We start from the raw sequence: 21296 nt of genomic DNA, 5'->3' as shown, positions 1-21296 counted from the left end.
AAAGCAGTCATATGGTCTCCCAAAGGAAATTTCAGCCCTTTCAGATATCTCCAGCCTCCAGGGATTTGTCCCATGTCTAACTGATGCAAGCTTTAAACTTTGGTCAACCTTTGGTCTTGGTAAAGTAGGCCAACTGGTGGGCAGCGGTTGCCTGAAATCTTTTGAGCAGCTCAGAGGTCAATTTCAGCTTCCCTCTTCAGATTTGTTTCAATATCTACAGTTAAGGAATTTTTTGACTAAACATAAAGAATGGAACAAAGTCTTAGAACACTCATATATTGAGGAACTTCTATTAAAAATACATCAGGGCAATAGCTTTCCAAAAACTTTAAGCCTTTTTTTATAAAGCATTTTCAAATTCTAACACTAATAATACCCTAAACATTAAAGCAAGATGGGAGGCTGAGATTGGCACCCAAATAACTGATGAGGTGTGGGAAAGTGTATGCATTGAATCACACCTAGTCCCAAATTCCGGTCTGTGGAGAGAATTTAAATGGAAAATAATTACAAGATTCTTTAGGACACCAGAAATCACATCCAAAATGAACCCTTCAAATCCTGACACCTGCTGGCGCAACTGTGGCACTTACCTGGGAGCTCACCGATATATTTTGGACATGCCCAAAGGTGAACTTGTTTTGGAATGATATATTTACCACACTCAATACCATATTTCAGCAACCATTTGTAAAAGAACCACAGCTTGCCATTTTAGGGGCAGTTCCGGATGGCTTTGGAGGAAATAGTAGAAAATATCTTTTGAGAATTTTACTGACTGCTGCACTTAAATGTATCACTATCAAATGGTTGAGTCCAGATCCACCCACTTATACTGTTTGGATTGAGAAAGTTAGAGAGATCTATCAGATGGAGGAGATCACATACTCCTTAAGATTGCAGAGAGAACGTTTCAGAGAGAGATGGAGGCCCGTGGTGGGTTTGTTATATCCATAAGTGTTGCATAGCTTTATTTTTGTTTTTGTGTTCTTAATTCTGCTTCATTTCCATTGTATACTATTATAACATGTACATGTTATAATAGTATACAATGCGGAGGAAATGGCATCTCACTAATTTAGATGATCTTCACTTAGCCTGGAAAAAGAGTCTGTTGCTCTATAAAAAAGCCCTCCGTAAAGCTAGGACATCTTACTACTCATCACTAATTGAAGAAAATAAGAACAACCCCAGGTTTCTTTTCAGCACTGTAGCCAGGCTGACAAAGAGTCAGAGCTCTATTAAGCCCAGTATTCCTTTAACTTTAACTAGTAATGACTTCATGACTTTCTTTGCTAATAAAATTTTAACTATTAGAGAAAAAATTACTTATAACCATCCCAAAGACATATCGTTATCTTTGGCTGCTTTCAGTAATGCTGGTATTTGGTTAGACTCTTTCTCTCAGATTGTTCTGAGTTATTTTCATTAGTTACTTCCTCCAAACCATCAACATGTCTATTAGACCCCATTCCTACCAGGCTGCTCAAGGAAGCCCTACCATTAATTAATGCTTCGATCTTAAATATGATCAATCTATCTTTATTAGTTGGCTATGTACCACAGGCTTTTAAGGTGGCAGTAATTAAACCATTACTTAAAAAGCCATCACTTGACCCAGCTATCTTAGCTAATTATAGGCCAATCTCCAACCTTCCTTTTCTCTCAAAAATTCTTGAAAGGGTAGTTGTAAAACAGCTAACTGATCATCTGCAGAGGAATGGTCTATTTGAAGAGTTTCAGTCAGGTTTTAGAATTCATCATAGTACAGAAACAGCATTAGTGAAGGTTACAAATGATCTTCTTATGGCCTCAGACAGTGGACTCATCTCTGTGCTTGTTCTGTTAGACCTCAGTGCTGCTTTTGATACTGTTGACCATAAAATTTTATTACAGAGATTAGAGCATGCCATAGGTATTAAAGGCACTGTGCTGCGGTGGTTTGACTCATATTTATCTAATAGATTACAATTTGTTCATGTAAATGGGGAGTCTTCCTCACAGACTAAGGTTAATTATGGAGTTCCACAAGGTTCTGTGCTAGGACCAATTTTATTCTCTTTATACATGCTTCCCTTAGGCAGTATTATTAGAAAGCATTGCTTAAATTTTCATTGGTACGCAGATGATACCCAGCTTTATCTATCCATGAAGCCAGAGGACACACACCAATTAGTTAAACTGCAGGAATGTCTTACAGACATAAAGACATGGATGACCTCTAATTTCCTGCTTTTAAATTCAGATAAAACTGAAGTTATTGTACTTGGCCCCACAAATCTTAGAAACATGGTGTCTAACCAGACCCTTACTCTGGATGGCATTACCCCGACCTCTAGTAATACTGTGAGAAATCTTGGAGTCATTTTTGATCAGGATATGTCATTCAATGCGCATATTAAGCAAATATGTAGGACTGCTTTTTTGCATTTGCGCAATATCTCTAAAATTAGAAAGGTCTTGTCTCAGAGTGATGCTGAAAAACTAATTCATGCATTTATTTACTCTAGGCTGGACTATTGTAATTCATTATTATCAGGTTGTCCTAAAAGTTCCCTGAAAAGCCTTCAGTTAATTCAAAATGCTGCAGCTAGAGTACTGACGGGGACTAGAAGGAGAGAGCATATTTCACCCATATTGGCCTCTCTTCATTGGCTACCTGTTAATTCTAGAATAGAATTTAAAATTCTTCTTCTTACTTATAAGGTTTTGAATAATCAGGTCCCATCGTATCTTAGGGACCTCACAGTACCATATCACCCCAATAGAGCGCTTCGCTCTCAGACTGCAGGCTTACTTGTAGTTCCTAGGGTTTTTAAGAGTAGAATGGGAGGCAGAGCCCTCAGCTTTCAGGCTCCTCTCCTCCGGAACCAGCTCCCAATTTGGATCAGGGAGACAGACACCCTCTCTACTTTTAAGATTAGGCTTAAAACTTTCCTTTTTGCTAAAGCTTATAGTTAGGGCTGGATCAGGTGACCCTGAACCATCCCTTAGTTATGCTGCTATAGACTTAGACTGCTGGGGGGTTCCCATGATGCACTGAGTGTTTCTTTCTCTTTTTGCTCTGTATGCACCACTCTGCATTTAATCATTAGTGATTGATCTCTGCTCTCTTCCACAGCATGTCTTTTTCCTGATTCTCTCCCCACAGCCCCAACCAGTCCCAGCAGAAGACTGCCCCTCCCTGAGCCTGGTTCTGCTGGAGGTTTCTTCCTGTTAAAGGGGAGTTTTTCCTTCCCACTGTCGCCAAGTGCTTGCTCACAGGGGGTTGGTTTTGACCACTGGGGTTTTTCTGTAATTATTGTATGGCTTTTGCCTTACAATATAAAGCGCCTTGGGGCAACTGTTTGTTGTGCTTTGGTGCTATATAAATAAAATTGATTTGATTTTGATTTGATGTACATAGGTGAATGTCTGTGAATGCGGAATACTTTGCATTTCTAATGTACATGGTGTAACATTTTCTAAACTCAATAAAAATAAAGTAAAAAAAAAAGACTGTAAATTTTGTTCTGTATCAGATATTTCTTGAGGATATTCAGGTATCAGTCTGACATGAAGCTGAAGTACTTGTTCAACTGAACAAGCACTCACCAAAAATATAGTTGTATGTTTTTTTTTTTTGTAGTCTTGACATTCTCAACACAGAAATTGCTCACAGTGATATCCATGCTAATCCCTCGGAGGAGAGGAAGAATGTCTCTTGGTGAATTCTTGGATGGGATGGTGGAATTCTATCTCCATGATCCAGGAATCCAAGAAGATTGGGGTCTGCGGACCTGCTGTAGCCTTTGTCCTCCTTCACAGCCATTCAGTTACAAGCAATAACCTCCTCTGCCTGATCCACTGTTGAGAACTTGTTGTTTCACCTGAGTCTCGTTAGCAATCTCGTGTTCAGGTTCCTGTTGGGGCTTCATGGTTGCTTCATAGTAGTGGCTTCATGGTACTGGCCATGGGGCAAACAAGGTCCCCACTGTATTTTACCCCAACAGGCAGCTCCCTAATGGATCCATTACCCAGGTGTCACAATGCAGACAAGGGGTTGGATTTTGACATTCAACAATAATGACAACAATCATCTGAATACACAATTTCACATGAGCTAAAGTAAAATGGCTAATTTTTGCATGAGCATGAAGTAAAGTACGCATTTATGAGTGGCTTTTTACTGTGACAAGGCAAATGCACATCTATGCAATGATGCTGTTTAATCAGCATCTCGATACGTCTGGAGTAGGTGTGTGGAAATTAATCAATAGGAATCGGTATATAGATGCAAACGTGTGATGTGAGTGCATCGATTCATTCAGTGTGCATTGATTCAATTGACGGGTTGAATCATGCTGCATCGCTCGCTGACTGCTTGCATTGATTTTCTGAGGCACACTGAATGCACCACAGACAGTTCGGGACACTGTTGTGACCGTTGATTTTGAAGGTGTTCATTAAGAAAATGATTTTTTTTCCTCTTCGTTGACTGCAGACTGCAGAGGATCTGCTTGAAGCGACTCCCTGTTCGTTGGTTCTCTGCTTCGCCCATTTTCAGAAGCGGCAAGTCCACTGGCGTGAGCACCAGTCATTATGAATAATGAAGTTGTCCATCAGGTAAAGGAAATGATAATGATAATAATAATAATAATAATAATATCATCTGTTTTGTGGGACTAAGTGCACAGCTCCAAAGAACCGCACAGATTTCGGTCAGAATTAATAACTTCAGAGTGAATCGCTGTTTTGAATCAAATGACACTTCTTTCCAAACATTATAATAGAAACAACAGAACTACAACCAACCAAAACTGGGTTTTTTCCCCCAAAATGAGACGTCCTGCGTTTTTTATGAATTATATCCTGACGTGCAGCAGCCGACTGAAGAGCTCAGCTCAGAGTTTATGGAGTTCTATTTGTGTCATTAATATCTGAAAGGAAATGCTTTTGACAAAAACTACAGATTTAGTTTATTTTTATGTATGTCCAGAAATCAAGGATCCAGTGACCAATTTCATATTTATTTACTTTACGACTCAATAAAATGTTGTTGACATAGAAAACCTGTAGCCTACGTTCAGTACACAAAAAATTCTAAAGAGGTATTGATAAGGAAATCAATAATGGCATCAATAGATAAAATCTTATCAATACCCATCCGTAATCATATCGCACCAAATCACATCATACCGCATTGTGAGGAACTGAATTGTCATCAAATACATATCAAATTGCATTGACTCGGGAACAGCGTGAATCATATAGCATCGCCAGTATCATCATGTATCACTGTATGTATCGCATTGCTGGTAGTGTATCAAATCGCTGTCAGTGATGAGATTCACATGCCTAGTCTGGAGGGTGGATCATCTCTGCAAAGGTGAAATGCTCACAAACACAGATTTTAACAAATATGTGAACAAAAATTAACGGGAATATACCTTATGTGGGCAAAAGTTGTAGATATTTTACTTCAATTCATTAAAAAAAAGGAGTGAAAACGACAATGTTCCTTTTGTACAACTGTATGCAAACATTTGGGCATCATTGATAATTTTCATGATTTTCCTTTATAAATCGTTGGTTGTCTGGATCAGAAATTTCAGTTAAATATATCATATAGCAGATGAACACACTGAAACTTGAGAAGTGAAATGAAGTTTCTAGTATTTACAGAAAGTGTGCAATAATTATTTAAACAAAACTGGGCAGGCGCATAAATTTGGGCACCCTTGTTATTTTATTGATTTGAATACATTTAGCACTAATTACTGGAACACAAAATTGGTTTGGTAAGCTCAATGACCCTTGACCTCCTTACACAGGTGAATCCAAACATGAGAAAGGGTATTTAAGGTGGCCATTTGCAAATGTTTCCCCTTTTTGCATCTCTTCTGAGTGGAAACATGGGAGCCTTGAAACAATTCTCAAATGACCTGAAAACAAAGACTGTTCAACATCATGGTTTAGGGGAAGGATACAAAAATCTATCTCAGAGATTTCAGCCACTGTGAGGAACATAGTGAGGAAATGGAAGACCACAGGCTCAGTACTAGTTAAGGCCTGAAGTGGCAGGCCAAGAAATATCTCAAATAAGCTAAAGCGAAGGATGGTAAGAACAGTCACAGGCAACCCACAGACCTAGACCAAGACCAACACGATCTTGCTGCAGATAGTGTCTCTGTGCATCGTTCAACTATGCAGCCCACTTTGCACAAAGAGATGCTGTAATGCAGAGGACGCCTTTTCTGTGTACACGCCACAGAGTCCCTTGAGGTATGCTAAAGCGCATTTGGACAAGCCAGCTTCATTTTGGAATAAGTTGCTGTGGACTGATGAAACTAAAATTGAGTTATTTGGACATAAAAAGGGGCGGTATGCATGGCTGAAAAAGAACACAGCATTCCAAGAAAAACACTTGTTACCTACAGTAAAATTTGTAGGTGGTTCCATCATGCTGTGTGGCCAGTGCAGGTACTGGGAATCTTGTTAAAGTTGAGGGTCACATGGATTCCAGTCAATATCAGCACATTCTTGACAACAATGTTCATGAATCAGTAACAAAGTTGAAGGTGCGTTGGGCTGGATCTTTCAACAAGACAACAACCCTAAACACTGCTCAAAATCTACTAAGGCATTCATACAGAGGAACAAGTGCAACATTCTGGAATGGCCATCTCAGTCCCCAGACCTGAACATTACTGAAAATCTGTGGTGTGATTTTAAGTGGGCTGTCCATGCTCGGAAACCAACAAACCTGACTGAACTGGAGATGTTTTGTAAAGAATAATGGTCCAAAATACCTTCAACCAGAATCCAGACTCACATTGAAAGCTATAGGAAACATTTAGAGGCTGTTATTTCTGCAAAAGGAGGATCTACTGAATATAGATGTTTTTTTTCTGTTGGGATGCCCAAATTTATGCACCTGCCTAATTTTGTTTAAAGAATTATTGCACACTTTCTATAAATCCTATAAACATCATTGTGCTTCTCAAATATTACTGTGTTTGTCTGCTATATGATATATTTAACTGAAATTGCTGATCCAAACAACCGATGATTTATAAAGGAAAATCATGGAAATCTTCAGGGGTGCCCAAACGTTTACATACAACTGTATTTTTGCAAAAAAAAAAGTTTTATGACAGTCCAGTCCAGTCCAGAGCACTGCAACATGTTGCCATTTCTGCACTGGGCTGCTGACCTGATACACCACACCCACACACTGATGACTCAGCCTTCTACAGTGGCACTGGGTTCGTGCACAAAGACGGAACTAACCGGGTCTCAGAGCTAAACCACAGCTGGCATTGAACCACAGCAGTGAGGTCGAGAATCTAAAACAGGTAGTTCACGCTTTAAAACCTGGTGAACTGCAAATTTCTGCACAAATGAGCTGCCCAGCATCTCCAAACACTAACCAACAAACACACCGAGTGTTTACAATTGGAGATGTAACCAGTTACTGAGAAGTACTGAGACCAAAATGGCATCACTTTATCATGTACGGGCAGGAGTGTCGAGCAACTTTTTAAAACTCACACTTAAAAAAGAATCACAAAATAAGGGAGGGAGACAAACACTTCCACCCACATGTAAGACCCATGGGCTGCTCCCTTGTTTTCAAACGCATCCTCCACAGCAGGTCCAAGGTGGATCTGCATGTTGATTTGGCACAAGCTTTATGCTGGATGCCTTTCTTGAGGCAACTCCACATTACGAGGTCTGTTAGAAAACTATCCGACCTTTTTATTTTTTGCAAAAACCATATGGATTTGAATCACGTGTGATTGCATCAGCCAAGCTTGAACCTTCGTGCGCATGCGTGAGTTTTTTCACGCCTGTCGGTTGCATTATTCGCCTGTGAGCAGGCTTTGTGTGAGCAGTGGTCCACCCCTCTCGTCGGATTTTTATTGCGAATAAAATGTCTGAACGATTTGGAGCTTTGCGGCATCAAATTTTTCCAGAAACTTTGAGAGACCTCCAGGTGGACACCATTCGGAAAATTCAGATGGCTTTCAGGGACAATTTTATGGGGATTACACAGATTAAGGAGTGTTCCAGCCGGTTTAAAGACCACCAACAGCGGCTGAGAGCGCGGCGCACTCCGAGCGCCGATCGACAGGCTGAAACCCCGCTGAAATAACCAGATCATTTCCAAAGTGAAGGCTTTGTTGATCCGGGACGTCGTCTGATTTCCACAGAAATGGCAGAAGACGTGGACATCAGCACTTTTTCGGCACATTCCACTGATACAGGAGTTTTTGTCATGGAAAGAGAAGCAGAGGGATGCGCCACGGAGCTGCTCATGGTGCGGGACAAAAACACCTCCATGTTGGTCTCACAGGATGGCTTTCAGACGGCTTTCGGTGGCTTTTCAGTCGTGTGACTATCTGAGAAATTGTGGATGAGCTGGACATGCCAGAACATGTCCTGTGAGGCTTCATCACGGCGTTGCTTTGCACCATGCGGCTTCGTCCCGACGCGCAAATTTCTCCACACGTCTGTCTCAATGTGCCGAAAAAGGGCTGATGTCCACTTCTTCTGCAATTTCTGTGGTAGTCAGACAATGTACCGGATCAACACAGTGTTCAGTTTGGAAATGAACGGCACATTCCACTGATACAGTAGTTTTTGTCATCGAAAGAGGAGCGGAGAAATTTGCGCGTCGGGACGGAGCCGCATGGCGCAAAGCAACGCCGTGATGAAGCCTCACAGGACATGTTCTGGCATGTCCAGCTCATCCACAATTTCTCGGATAGACACACGACTGAAAAGCCATCTGAAAGCCATCTGAAAGCCGTCCTGTGAGACCAACACGGAGGTGCTTTTGTCCTGCGCTATGAGCGGCTCCGTGGCGCATCCCTCTGCTTCTCTTTCCATGACAAAAACTCCTGTAACAGTGGAATGTGCCGAAAAAGTGCCGATGTCCACGCCTTCTGCCTTTCTTAGTGGAAGTCAGACGACGTCCCGGATCAACAAAGCCTTCACTTTGGAAATGATCTGGTTGTTTCAGCGGGGTTTCAGCCTGTCGATCGGCGCTTGGAGTGTACCGCGCTCTCAGCTGCTGTGGGCGGTCTTTAAACCGGCTGGAGCACTCCTTAATCTGTGTAATCCCCATAAAATTGTCCCTGAAAGCCATCTGAATTTTCCGAATGGTGTCCACCTGGAGGTCTCTCACAGTTTCTGGAAAAATTTGATGCAGCAAAGCTCCAAATCGTTCAGACATTTTATTCGCAATAAAAATCCGACGAGAGGGGTGGACCACTGCCCACACAAAGCCTGCTCGCAGGTGAATGACGCAACCGACAGGCGTGAAAAAACTCACACATGCGCATGAAGGTTCAAGCTTGGCTGATGCAATCACACGTGATTCAAATCCATATGGTTTTTGCAAAAAATAAAAAGGTCGGATAGTTTTCTAACAGACCTCGTACATGGAGAAATGTGGCAGGGGTGGGGTTTGAACAGGGAACCTTCTGCACTCAAACCAAGCACAGTAACCGCTTGGCCACCCTTGTTGTTTAAACATGAGCTGTGTAATTTAATCTCTGTCCACATAGTCTGCTCTTGTTGGTCTCCAGATGGACATGCTGTGCGTGTCCATCTGGAGCTCTCGTTCTTTCTCTTCATCTTTTCTCATCTTCATGTGGAAGCAATGTGCCCCAAGGTTCACACACTTTTAGGGTTCAGTGTCGTGCTCAAGGACACTCAGCTGAAATGGGATTAAACCCACTGATTTTAGAAACACTGGCAAACGCAACCAGTGTTTCTAAAATCAGTGGGTGTAATCCCGTTTCAACTGAGTGTCCTTACGCAAATCACTGAGCTGACGGTCAGCACGCTGCTCTGAAGAAGGTTGTGTAATGTTCCTGCTAATATGCGTGCATTCCTGAATCAACGTGTTCTCACATTCTGCAGTGCTCACAACATTTTTCTGCCCATATTAACTTACTGTGTGGAGTCACACACGCGAGAGTGCAACATGATACGAGGCTTCTGAAAGGCCCAAACTGCAGTGAGAACAGAGATGGATACAAGAAGTTTAAACAGGTGGGGCTTTGTATGATATGTTATGACATAATGAGGTGAACCACCTGACCTCATGGTGTGAGAACAACAATCACTCCTGGAATATGGAGAAGACTGAAGAGATCTTTGTGGACTTCAGGAGAGCACACACCCAACGCTCCCCTCTGACCATCAATGGTGCTGTTGTGGAGAAGGTGAGCAGCACCAAGTTCCTGGGTGTGCACGTCATAAAGGATCTCTCCTGGACCACCAACAATCACTGGCCATAAAATCTTAGCAACGCATACACTTCCTCTGCAAACTAAGAAGAGCTCGGGCCCTGTCCCCCATCATGTGCACCCTCTACAGGGGCACGATTGAGAACATCCAATTAAGCTGTGTCTCAGTGTGGTACGGTGCCTACACCACATCCTGCCACAGGACCTTTCAGCACATCATGAGAGCATCTGAGAAGATCACAGGCACCTCTCCCCCCTCCAAGACATATATAGACCCCACCTCACCTGCAAGGTCATCCGCATGGCGAGAGATCGCACCCATCCATGAAACTGCCTCTTCAGTCTGCTACCATGCCAGAGACTAAACTCGTAAACTATGTGCAGCTTTGTGAAAGTGTGCAAAGAAAATTTTGAAATGTTCATAATCTCTGTCACGCATTAATTTTGTGAACTACATGTAAACATTGCACAAACTATTCAAAAACACTGAGTGTGAGTCATTGCGTCAGGGCAGCGCATCACAGCTCAGCTCATCTGAACGATTATGACGAGATGTTAAATCTATCATGAACATAATTTTAAAGATACTCATAAGAAGCAATGAACATGCAAGTGTTTCACCAAGCTATTACAATATAAATATTACAAATAATTACCTTTTAGACAATTTAAAATGTATTCTCCACATCATGAAGTGCACAAGAGAGATGGGAAAAAAGTTGCAGCTGTAGAAAATTTCTCTGATTCAGGAAGCAATCAGAGGCGGTTTGATCAGCCAAATTCAGAGCAAATGATTAATCCGCTACAAAATAATTATTTTATATAGTACAGAATCCAGCGGAACACAGCGAGCCGCACTGGCATGACGAGCTGCATAGCAGTGCAGGGGTTAAATGCATGTCAAGGTGCCTTATGCACTACATTAGTTTGAATAAGCTCATCAATGTTGAATCACTGCTCAATTTGCACAAGACATACTGCTACCACCAGGTACCTCACTGAACACATTCTACTGTCTACAGTATTTACATATTTATATGTTGTATTCTTACCACTGCCAATAGCTCTTGAACACAAGAAAATACTTTTCTGACTGTTTTTTTTGTTTTGTTTTTACTGTTTTGTCCGGGAGAGTGAGAGTTATGAAATTTCAATATTGTTGAGCTCCATTTCCCAACTCATTGCTGGTCAACAACTTCAAAGGCGTGTTGTATGTATGATGTGTGTTCACAAGAAACCATGATAGAACGAGGCAGAGGAAATGTGACCTGGCCCGGAGGAAGCCTGGGGCCCCTCATTTGGAGCCAGGCCTGGATGTAGGACCCATCAGTGAGCAGCATTTGGCAGTATTCGGCCTTCTTGGAGTCCCTGAATGGAGTCCTGTAAAGGGCTCCGGTGGGGGACTCCATTGTTCTGCTAGGGGACTTCAACGCACGCGTGGGCAATGACAGAGACACCTGGAGAGGTGTGACTGGGAGGAACGGCCTCCCTGATCTAAACCTGAATGGTCGATTGTTATTGGACTTCTGTGCTAGTCACGGACTGTCCATAATAAACACCATGTTCGAACATAAGGATGCTTATACACTCAACAAAAATATAAACGCAACACTTTTGGTTTTGCTCCCATTTTGTATGAGATGAACTCAAAGATCTAAACCTTTTTCCACATATACAATATCACCATTTCTCTCAAATATTGTTCACAAACCAGTCTAAATCTGTGATAGTGAGCACTTCTCCTTTGCTGAGATAATCCATCCCACCTCACAGGTGTGCCATACCAAGATGCTGATTAGACACCATGATTAGTGCACAGGTGTGCCTTAGACTGCCCACAATAAAAGGCCACTCTGAAAAGTGCAGTTTTATCACGCAGCACAATGCCACAGATGTCGCAAGATTTGAGGGAGCGTGCAATTGGCATGCTGACAGCAGGAATGTCAACCAGAGCTGTTGCTCGTGTATTGAATGTTCATTTCTCTACCATAAGCCGTCTCCAAAGGCGTTTCAGAGAATTTGGCAGTACATCCAACCAGCCTCACAACCGCAGACCACGTGTAACCACATCAGCCCAGGACCTCCACATCCAGCATGTTCACCTCCAAGATCGTCTGAGACCAGCCACTCGGACAGCTGCTGGAACAATCGGTTTGCATAACCAAAGAATTTCTGCACAAACTGTCAGAAACTGTCTCAGGGAAGCTCATCTGCATGCTCGTCGTCCTCATCTGGGTCTCGACCTGACTCCAGTTCGTCGTTGTAACCGATTTGAGTGGGCAAATGCTCACATTCGCTGCCGTTTGGCACGTTGGAGAGGTGTTCTCTTCACGGATGATGCGAAGGAGATGTGTTGCACTGCATGAGGCAAATGGTGGTCACACCAGATACTGACTGGTTCCCCCCCCCCCAGTAAAACAAAACTGCACCTTTCAGAGTGGCCTTTTATTGTGGGCAGTCTAAGGCACACCTGTGCACTAATCATGGTGTCTAATCAGCATCTTGATATGGCACACCTGTGAGGTGGGATGGATTATCTCAGCAAAGGAGAAGTGCTCACTATCACAGATTTAGACTGGTTTGTGAACAATATTTGAGGGAAATGGTGATATTGTGTATGTGGAAAAAGTTTTAGATCTTTGAGTTAATCTCATGCAAAATGGGAGCAAAACCAAAAGTGTTGCGTTTATATTTTTGTTGAGTGTATGTGTACATGGTACCAGAGCACCCTAGGCTGAAGTTCGATGATTGATTTTGTGATCGCATCATCTGATTTGAGGCTGCATATTCTGGACACTTGGATGAAGAGAGGGGTAGAGCTGTCAACTGCTCACCATCTGCTGGTGAGTTGGCTCAGAGGGTGGGGAGGACTTTGGACAGACCTGGTAAGCCCAAACGGATAGTGCGGGTAAACTGGGAATGCCTGGAGGAGCCTACTGTCTGGCAGATCTTCAACTCCAGCATTGACCCAGAATGGGCAATGTTCAAGGCTTCCATTGTTGAAGCTGCAGTGGGGAGCTGTGGCCTGAAGGTCTTAGGTGCCTCAAGAGGCGGCAACCCTCGAACACTGTGGTGGACACCAGTGGTCAGGGAAGCCGTCCAACTGAAGAAGGCGTCCTTCTGGGATACGTTATCTCAGAGGACTCCAGAGGCAGTTGCACAGTACCGACAGGCCCGAAGGGCAGCGGCCTCTGCTGTAGAGGAGGCAAAGCAGCAGGTGTGGGAGGAGTTCGGAGCAACCATGGAGGAGGACTTTCGGTCGGCACCAAGGTGCTTCTGGTGGACCGTGAGGCACCTCAGGCGGGGAAAACGGGGAACCATCCAAGCTGTATACAGTAAGGATGGGACTCTGTTGACCTCAACTGAGGATGTAATCCAGTGCTGGAAGGAACACTTTGAGGAACCCCTGCATCAGACTAGAGCACTCTCTGCAGTAGGGGCAGAGCTGGAAGCTGATGAAGGATTTTCATCAATTTCTCTGGTGGAAGTCACTGAGGTAGTCAAACAACTCTGCAGTGGCAAGGCCCCAGGAGTTGATGAGATCCGTCCAGAAATGCTGAAGGCTCTGGGTGTGGAGGGATTGTCTTGGATGAGACATCTCTTCAACATTGCGTTGAGGTCTGGGACAGTGCCTAAGGAGTGGCAAATTGGGGTGGTGGTCCCCATATTTAAAAAGGGGGACCACCACAATACTCAGCCTCCCTGGTAAAGTCTACTCCAGGGTGCTGGAAAGAAGGGTTTGACCGAAAGTCGAACCTCTAATTGAAGAGGAACAATGCAGGTTCCGTCCTGGTTGTGGAACAACCGACCAGCTCTTTACTCTCACAAGGATCCTGGAGGGTGCCTGGGAGTATGCCCACACAGTCTACATGTGTTTTGTGGACTTGGAGGTGTATGATCGGGTAGCCCGGGAGATACTGTGGGAGGTGCTGCAGGAGTATGGAGTGAGGGGGTTCCTTTTCAGGGCCATCCAATCTCTGTACTCGCAAAGCGAGAGCTGTGTTCGGGTGCTCGGCAGTAAGTCAGACTTGTTTCCGGTGGAGGTTGGCCTCCGCCAGGGCTGTGCCACCAATCCTGTTTGTGATATTCATGTACATGATATCGAGGCGTAGTTGAGGGGATGAGGGTTTCCGGTTTGGTGGGCTCAGGGTCTCATCACTACTTTTTGCAGATGATGTGGTCTTGTTGGCTTCATCGGCCGGTGACCTCCAACACTCACTGGATCGGTTCGCAGCCGAGTGTGAAGCGGCTGGGATGAGGATCAGCACCTCTAAATCTGAGGCCATGGTTCTCAGCAGGAAAGCGATGGATTGCCTACTCCGGGTAGGGAATATGGCCTTGCCAGATGCAGAGGCACTGCATCAAGCCTTTTGTCTCTTCTACATTGGATTATAGTAATGTCCTGTTCTTTGGTTTACCAGAGCCTGGCATCAGAAGTCTCAAACTAGTTCAGAATGCCAGTAGATTTTAAAGTTTGCTATTAAAATACAAAATCCTCCATGAACTAGCGTCTCCCTGTCTGGCTGATCAAATTAAACCTTACGTACCGACCCATGCTCTGCATTTCTAGGAGGCAGGATCAGTGTGTTCCAAAGGTTAAAAAGAAGTCAGCAGGCCACAGACCTTTCTCTTTCCATGCACCTGTTCTATGTTCTAACAGTCTGCCTGCTGAGATAAAACAGTCTGATACTGTGGAGTCATTCAAATCCAAATTGTATTAAACTTCATCTACATTTTGTTACCAACTGAAACAGGTCTCAATCTGATCATATCTAAATTCTGGGTCTGTCAGTGAAACAAAGGACTGGCTGCCAGCGATCACATTAGCATTCTGTCCGTTATTCTGTTATGTTGCTGCTGAGAAAATAGTAAAAACAGTGAAATAGTGTTCAGTGAGTTGTTAGTTGGTGGCGACTTGATTGGAGCAGCACAGTGTTCAAATGCCGGGCAGTGAGCCGGAAGGCACGATGGCCACATGATAAACATCAGCATGGCCGTGAAACTGAAACCAGAAACTTTCTGTTGCCCTTACTGTATGCTTGACAGGTTCAAGGTACATATTATTTATTCATGTTCTTAGTGCTCATGAAAAATTCATCATCATGATAACAGAGGGCGCTGCCACTCTCTGGGCTTTAGATGCATTTGACAGCAACATGGAACATTAATTCGATTACGTTCAATTTTTTTTCCTTTTAATGTCAAGGCCGGTTATCACTTAACTAGGGTTATATCCTTAGTTGTTTAGGGGACCAGACTAAATGTTAGTTGTTGAGCGGAGATTTTATTTTTTTTTTTCATTCTTGGAACTGTAAAGTCAGTTATTCTTTAGAGGGATGACAGCCTTGGCAGATGACCTCATTGGTGGGGGTCGGTAATGTCAGTCACAGTCACAACCTGTCACATATTCTTTTATGATTCTAAGTGAAAAAACAAAAATGTCGTAAAGAGGGAAGAGTGCATGGGAAATGTGGCGTACTGAGATCTAAGCAGCAGCCTGTATGGCAACAGTTATTTTAACAGCACAAGCCAGCACGACAGAGACCAGTTTAGATAGATTTGGACGTGGGGGGAGGGTGCTGTGTGATGTCACGGGTCAGAAAATGTATTTTTGAATTACTCAAAAGCTTTAACAGCACAAACAATTTTTTTAACGGCACAAACGAGCAACAGTACAATTTTAATATTTTGAATGAGGGGAAGCCAACTTCATACAGGCGACAGAGTCAACAGCAGAATGTGTGAACAGGTGGGCTGCATGACTGCAGTTACCTTAATATCACACTTTCATCGCTACATTTCCTTCATATGTGTTAAAAAAAAAACTGATAACAACACAAACACTTTCATGTGTACTGTCAGTGGTTTGTATGTGAGAAAGTACAACACTATGGCTGTGGCACCACGACACACCACAGAACAGAGTTCTTACAGACACAAACCAGATTATAAACTAAAGTGAAACGCAAGTGAAGTGAAGATGAGGTGCTAACCTGCTGAAGATCTACTGCTGGTGTCCGATTACTATAAGTGTCAACTTCCACTCACAAACGGGGGGACATTGATAAAAAAAAAAAATACAGATATGAAATGTGAGGAGCTTTTGGCTTGCAAAGTGATTTGACTTTGATTATGTAGCAAAGACATCGTTGATTTCTCTGAACACCTTTTGATCAATACTTTGTTGATGCACCTTTGGCACCTCAAACCTTCTTGAATATGATGCCACCAGCTTGGTGCACCTATCTTTGGGCAGTTTTGTTCATTCCTCTTTGCAGCACCTCTCAAGCTCCATCAGGCTGGATGAGGAGCATTGGTGCACAGCTACTTTCAGATCACTCCAGAGATGTTCAATCGGATTGAGGTACTGATTTGTGTTACTGTGTGCTGGTGCTTGTTGTAATGGATGACAAACAGTAAATCATTCAATTCACCTTCAAACTGACCCAAACACTCCAAATAAAGTTCAAGAGGATCCAATAAGCAGAACATGAATCAAGCAATAATCTGCTGAGGTCAGTCAGAAGAAGACTTATGAAGAAATACCACCAGAAGAAGCAAGAAACACACACACACACACACACACATCTCCTTTAATCACACGTCTCAAGCAGGAAACCGTCACCGTCCTCACCAAAAAATAGTACTGATAAGTATATAAAAAGTAAACTGGAAGTATACTTGAAACATACTTGCATGTACGACTTTTTGGTAAGGGCGGCCTATAAATGTTTTCAGCACACAAAAATAAAACTATCAACACCTCTGTGGTCAGTTCAGTATATGTCTCTGTGTGGACCACTTTGGTTCATGTCTCACAGACAGATCTTTTTTTTTTTTTTTTTTAATGGGTAGTTAGGATTAGTGCAGTAGTTAACCTTTTTCCTTGAAGCACCGCCATATCAAAGGAAGGCTGAGTGCCAATCCAAAGTTTAGACACACTGTGTGTGTGTGTGTGTGTATACACTGTCACAATTGTAATCACAAGAACAGGTCGTGTCTTTCTCACCCAGCATAGTCGCCTGTTTCAGGAATTTATAGCTGGTCTCAAAAGTCATCTGCTGCAGCGGGGAGGAGTTGGACCTAATGGCGTGCCGGTTTAGTGGTTTATAGACACCCTCAAAGCACATGTAGTCTGCCACCAGTGAGAGATGTCTGGGGTCCACCTCGATACCTGCACATTAACAAAAATACAGATATGAAATGTGAGGAGTGTTTGGTTTGCCAAGTGATTCGACTTTGTGTGACTGTGTTTGTACCGTAGACAGCAAAGACATCTTTGATTTCCTTTTCAATAACTTTCAGAGCCACTTCAATGCCATAGGTGTTGGCCATGGCGTGGACCTCATTCGAGTACAGCCTGTTGACGTCCAATACCTGGAGAAAGACAAAGGCCAAAGCTGAGACCATCATCTGCTCAGCAACAATTCAGTCTGAACAACACATTCAGCTTGTCAAAATTCTATTTCGGATGCTAAAATGATGATGATGAAGTCATAAACATGGGGAAACATAGTTGTGCTCAAACATTTACATACCCTGGCAGAATTTTTGCTTTTTTGGCCATTTTTAAGAGAATATGAATGACAACACAAAAACGTTTTTTTTCCACTCAGGGTTAGTGGTTGGGTGAAGCCATTTATTGTCAAACAACTGTGTTTCCTCTTTTTAAATCAAAACGACAAGAGAACTACCCAAATGAACCTGATCAAAAGTTTACATACCCCTGTTCTTAATACTGTGTGTTGCCCCTTTAAAATCAACGACAGCTTGGAGTCTTTTGTGGTAGTTTTGGACGAAGCTCTGATGGTAAAGCTGCTACTGAATATGTTTCGGACTTTATTTACATTAATTACAAATAAATACAAACAGTATGGCACTTTATGGTAAATCTGCATGGATTAGACAGTTCTCAAAAAAAGTGACAAGAAGGAGAAGAGTGAGGAAAGCCACCAAGACACCCAGACAACCCAGGAGAAGTTATGGGCTTATGTGGCTGTGATTAGAGAAACTGTGCACAGTGCAAGCTTTAAAAAAAAAAAAAAAAAAAAAAAAATCTTGGTTTTTGAAGTCATTGGTTTTTGAAATGGACTTGTCAACAGCCAGCTGTCTCTAAGGGACCCAGTAGGTACCAGACGTTCTTACTATGTTGGTATGCAAATGAGCGTCTGCACTGAAAGAGTTTTGGAATGTGAATGTGAGTGGGATTAAACCACGCTCCATCATGTCTTATTAGGATTAGGCTGCACTGATATGAGTGCATTCTGTACTGAACCTCTGAACTCCTCTGACTTGTAGTACAAACTGTACAAACTCAAACTGGCTTTTGTCACTATTTCTGCAATGTTCAGCTATAGATATCCCAAACTATACCTTTTTGTAATCCGTATGATCAAACAAATAATCTGGTATACTTTTTAACCAGACTAGGGCAGTTAAACATTAAATTCTGACCCCTGTGTAATTCTTCATTGACTCCTCCATAAAATGTACGTAGCTATCAGTCTGTAATGGTTATCACACCTTTCAGCGTAGGCCATGGTTTCCTGTAATGCTTGTCACACCTTTCAGCGTAGGCCATGCTTTCCTGTAATGCTTGTCACACCTTTTAGCGTAGGCCAATGTTTCCTGTAATGGTTATCACACCTTTTAGCGTAGGCCATGGTTTCCTGTAATGGTTATCACACCTTTTAGCGTAGGCCATGGTTTCCTGTAATGCTTGTCACACCTTTTAGCGTAGGCCATGGTTTCCTGTAATGCTTGTCACACCTTTTAGCATAGGCCATGGTTTCCTGAGGCTGGATTGTAAGTGTTGTTTGTTCACTTTAAGCCCCCTTTCACACTGGGCCTGCTTCAAGTTGCATATGCTGCGTATCTATAATAACGCAGGAATGTCTGCATCAGTTGCGTGCAGCAGGTGGTGGTGGTGGTGTGTGGGGGGAGGGTGGGGTGGGGGACTTGAGACGGTGAGAGCGTTGAGGAGCTCAGCTACAGCCAGAATGTAAAATGAGCAGGTCTGCGCTCTGATTTCTCTTCTAGTTCATCATTCTTCCTGTGATCGCACAGCTGCAGCCGGCATTCCTGTGCACTTGAACAGTCCATGAGTGGATGTGGAAATGTCCTCCCTGAGGAGTATACTGGATATAGACATGGCCTGTCTCTGGCAATCAGTCTGTGAGCAGGACTTAGCAACCTTATTTAACATAATCATGAAAGAACTTGAGGAGGTGAGCATGAGGAGCTGCAGCCAAGCTGTAATGAGGATTTTTTTTTCTTTGATTGTTCACATGTGCTCTTTGAGTGGAAGTTTTACTGCATTATGTACATGGTATAAAAAGTTCAACAACAATCCTGTGTGATTTATAGCTCAGCAACAATGGAGCACAGCAGGTATCATAAATTGCCGTTGGGTAGCGTTATATTGTATGGGTGTGGCATTCCGTTACATGAAGTACCGTTAAGTTGCCTCAACTTGCGAGAAAACTACTTCCTTTCTGCATCCTGTGCTCGACGCAGAAAATATTAAACATGTTTAATTTTTGGCGTCCGTTTCACATCGCCCTTTGTGTCCCTCACAGTGTTGTGGTGTTAGGCTGCATCAACTCGGCACTAGGTTGCATCAACTTGGCGTCGTCATGACACCGCAAGATGCAACTTGCAGGAGGCCCAGTGTGAAAGGGGCTTTAGAGGTATGGAGGAGCCAGGACAGGCTCCTCCATACCATGCCATCAGTTTGTGGTTGCCCAGCTCCCCTTGCTTCCCATACTAACCACTCACAGAGGCCAGCCCGGTTTTGTATTGCTCTGATACTGATATTGTTAACCGTTGGCTCATGGACTAATAATCAAAAACATTGAGGTAATTTTTCTTTACAACAGTTGGGTTAGAGTTGGGGTTCCTTAACACTTGCTCATGTATAAGGCCCTGAGATGACCTATGTTCTGGTTAGGACTATATAAACAAAATGTATTGAAAGGTTTCAGACAAAAGCAAAACCTCCTTAAAACCCATTATTTTCACTGCAAAACTGATATCTATTAAAGTAAAAAAAGAGACTTGTTTAAAGAAAATTTGACTTAATTTTTGTCTAAATAAAAAATAATCTCGTCAAGCATTTTTAATTAAGAAAAAAAATGTCTTATTTAAGGAAAATGTAATGGAAAAGTTTTTCCAGCTTAGAGCAAGTTGTATTTAACCAGTAACAAGGAAAGTCAATGGAGTACAAATCATCCAATCAAAGGAACAAGATTGTTTTCCTTATTTTAAAACAGAGGCTAATCTTAAAATAAGAATTCTGTCTACAACCCCAATTCCAATGAAGATGGGACATTGTGTGAAATGTAAATAAAAACAGAATACAATGATTTGCAAATCCTCTTCAACCTATATTCAATTGAATACACCACAAAGACAAGATATTTAATGTTCAAACTGATAAACTTTATTGATTTTGTGCAAATATTTGCTCATTTTGAAATGGATGCCTGCAACACATTTCAAAAAAGCTGGGACAGTGGTATGTTTACCACTGTGTTACATCACCTTTCCTTCTAACAACACTCAATAAGCGTTTGGGAACTGAGGACACTAATTGTTGAAGCTTTGCAGGTGGAATTCTTTCCCATTCTTGCTTCTTAGAAAAGTGTGCTGTGGTCTGATGAGTCCACATTTCAAATTGTTTTTGGAAATCATGGACATCATGTCCTCCAGACAAAAGAGGTAAAAGACCATCCGGATTGTTGCCAGTGCAAAGTTCAAAAACCAGCATCTGTGATAGTATGGGGGTGTGTTAGTGCCCATAGCATGGGCAACTTACACATCTGAGATGGCACCATCAATGCTGAAAGGTACATTCAGGTTTTGGAGCAACACATGCTGCCATCCAAGCAACGTCTTTTTCAGGGACGTCCCTGCTTATTTCAGCAAGACAATGCCAAGCCACATTCTGCACATGTTACAACAGCATGGCTTCGTAGTAAAAGAGTGCAGTTACTAGACTGACCTGCCTGCAGTCCAGACCTGTCGCCCATTGAAAATGTGTGGCGCATTATGAAA

The 21296-nt window shown here is 42.7% G+C and overlaps 1 protein-coding gene across 5 annotated transcripts in view; it reads right to left on the bottom strand.

Annotated features, from left to right (window-relative positions):
- polr1a (RNA polymerase I subunit A) overlaps nucleotides 1–21296 on the bottom strand; it is a 181242-nt gene that overhangs the window by 7201 nt on the left and 152745 nt on the right. For all 5 annotated transcript variants that reach the window (XM_034182336.1, XM_034182337.1, XM_034182338.1 and 2 more), the window contains 2 exons: nucleotides 17501–17618; nucleotides 17251–17415 (listed from right to left, as the gene is read on the bottom strand). In XM_034182336.1, the coding sequence (XP_034038227.1) occupies nucleotides 17251–17415; nucleotides 17501–17618 (283 nt within the window). The remainder of the gene's footprint in view (nucleotides 1–17250; nucleotides 17416–17500; nucleotides 17619–21296) is intronic.

Source organism: Thalassophryne amazonica, chromosome 11, assembly GCF_902500255.1.
Source record: "Thalassophryne amazonica chromosome 11, fThaAma1.1, whole genome shotgun sequence".
Classification (NCBI taxonomy): domain Eukaryota; kingdom Metazoa; phylum Chordata; class Actinopteri; order Batrachoidiformes; family Batrachoididae; genus Thalassophryne; species Thalassophryne amazonica.
The sequence above is the reverse complement of the archived record's forward strand: the minus strand, read 5'-3'. Positions and strand labels throughout refer to the sequence as shown.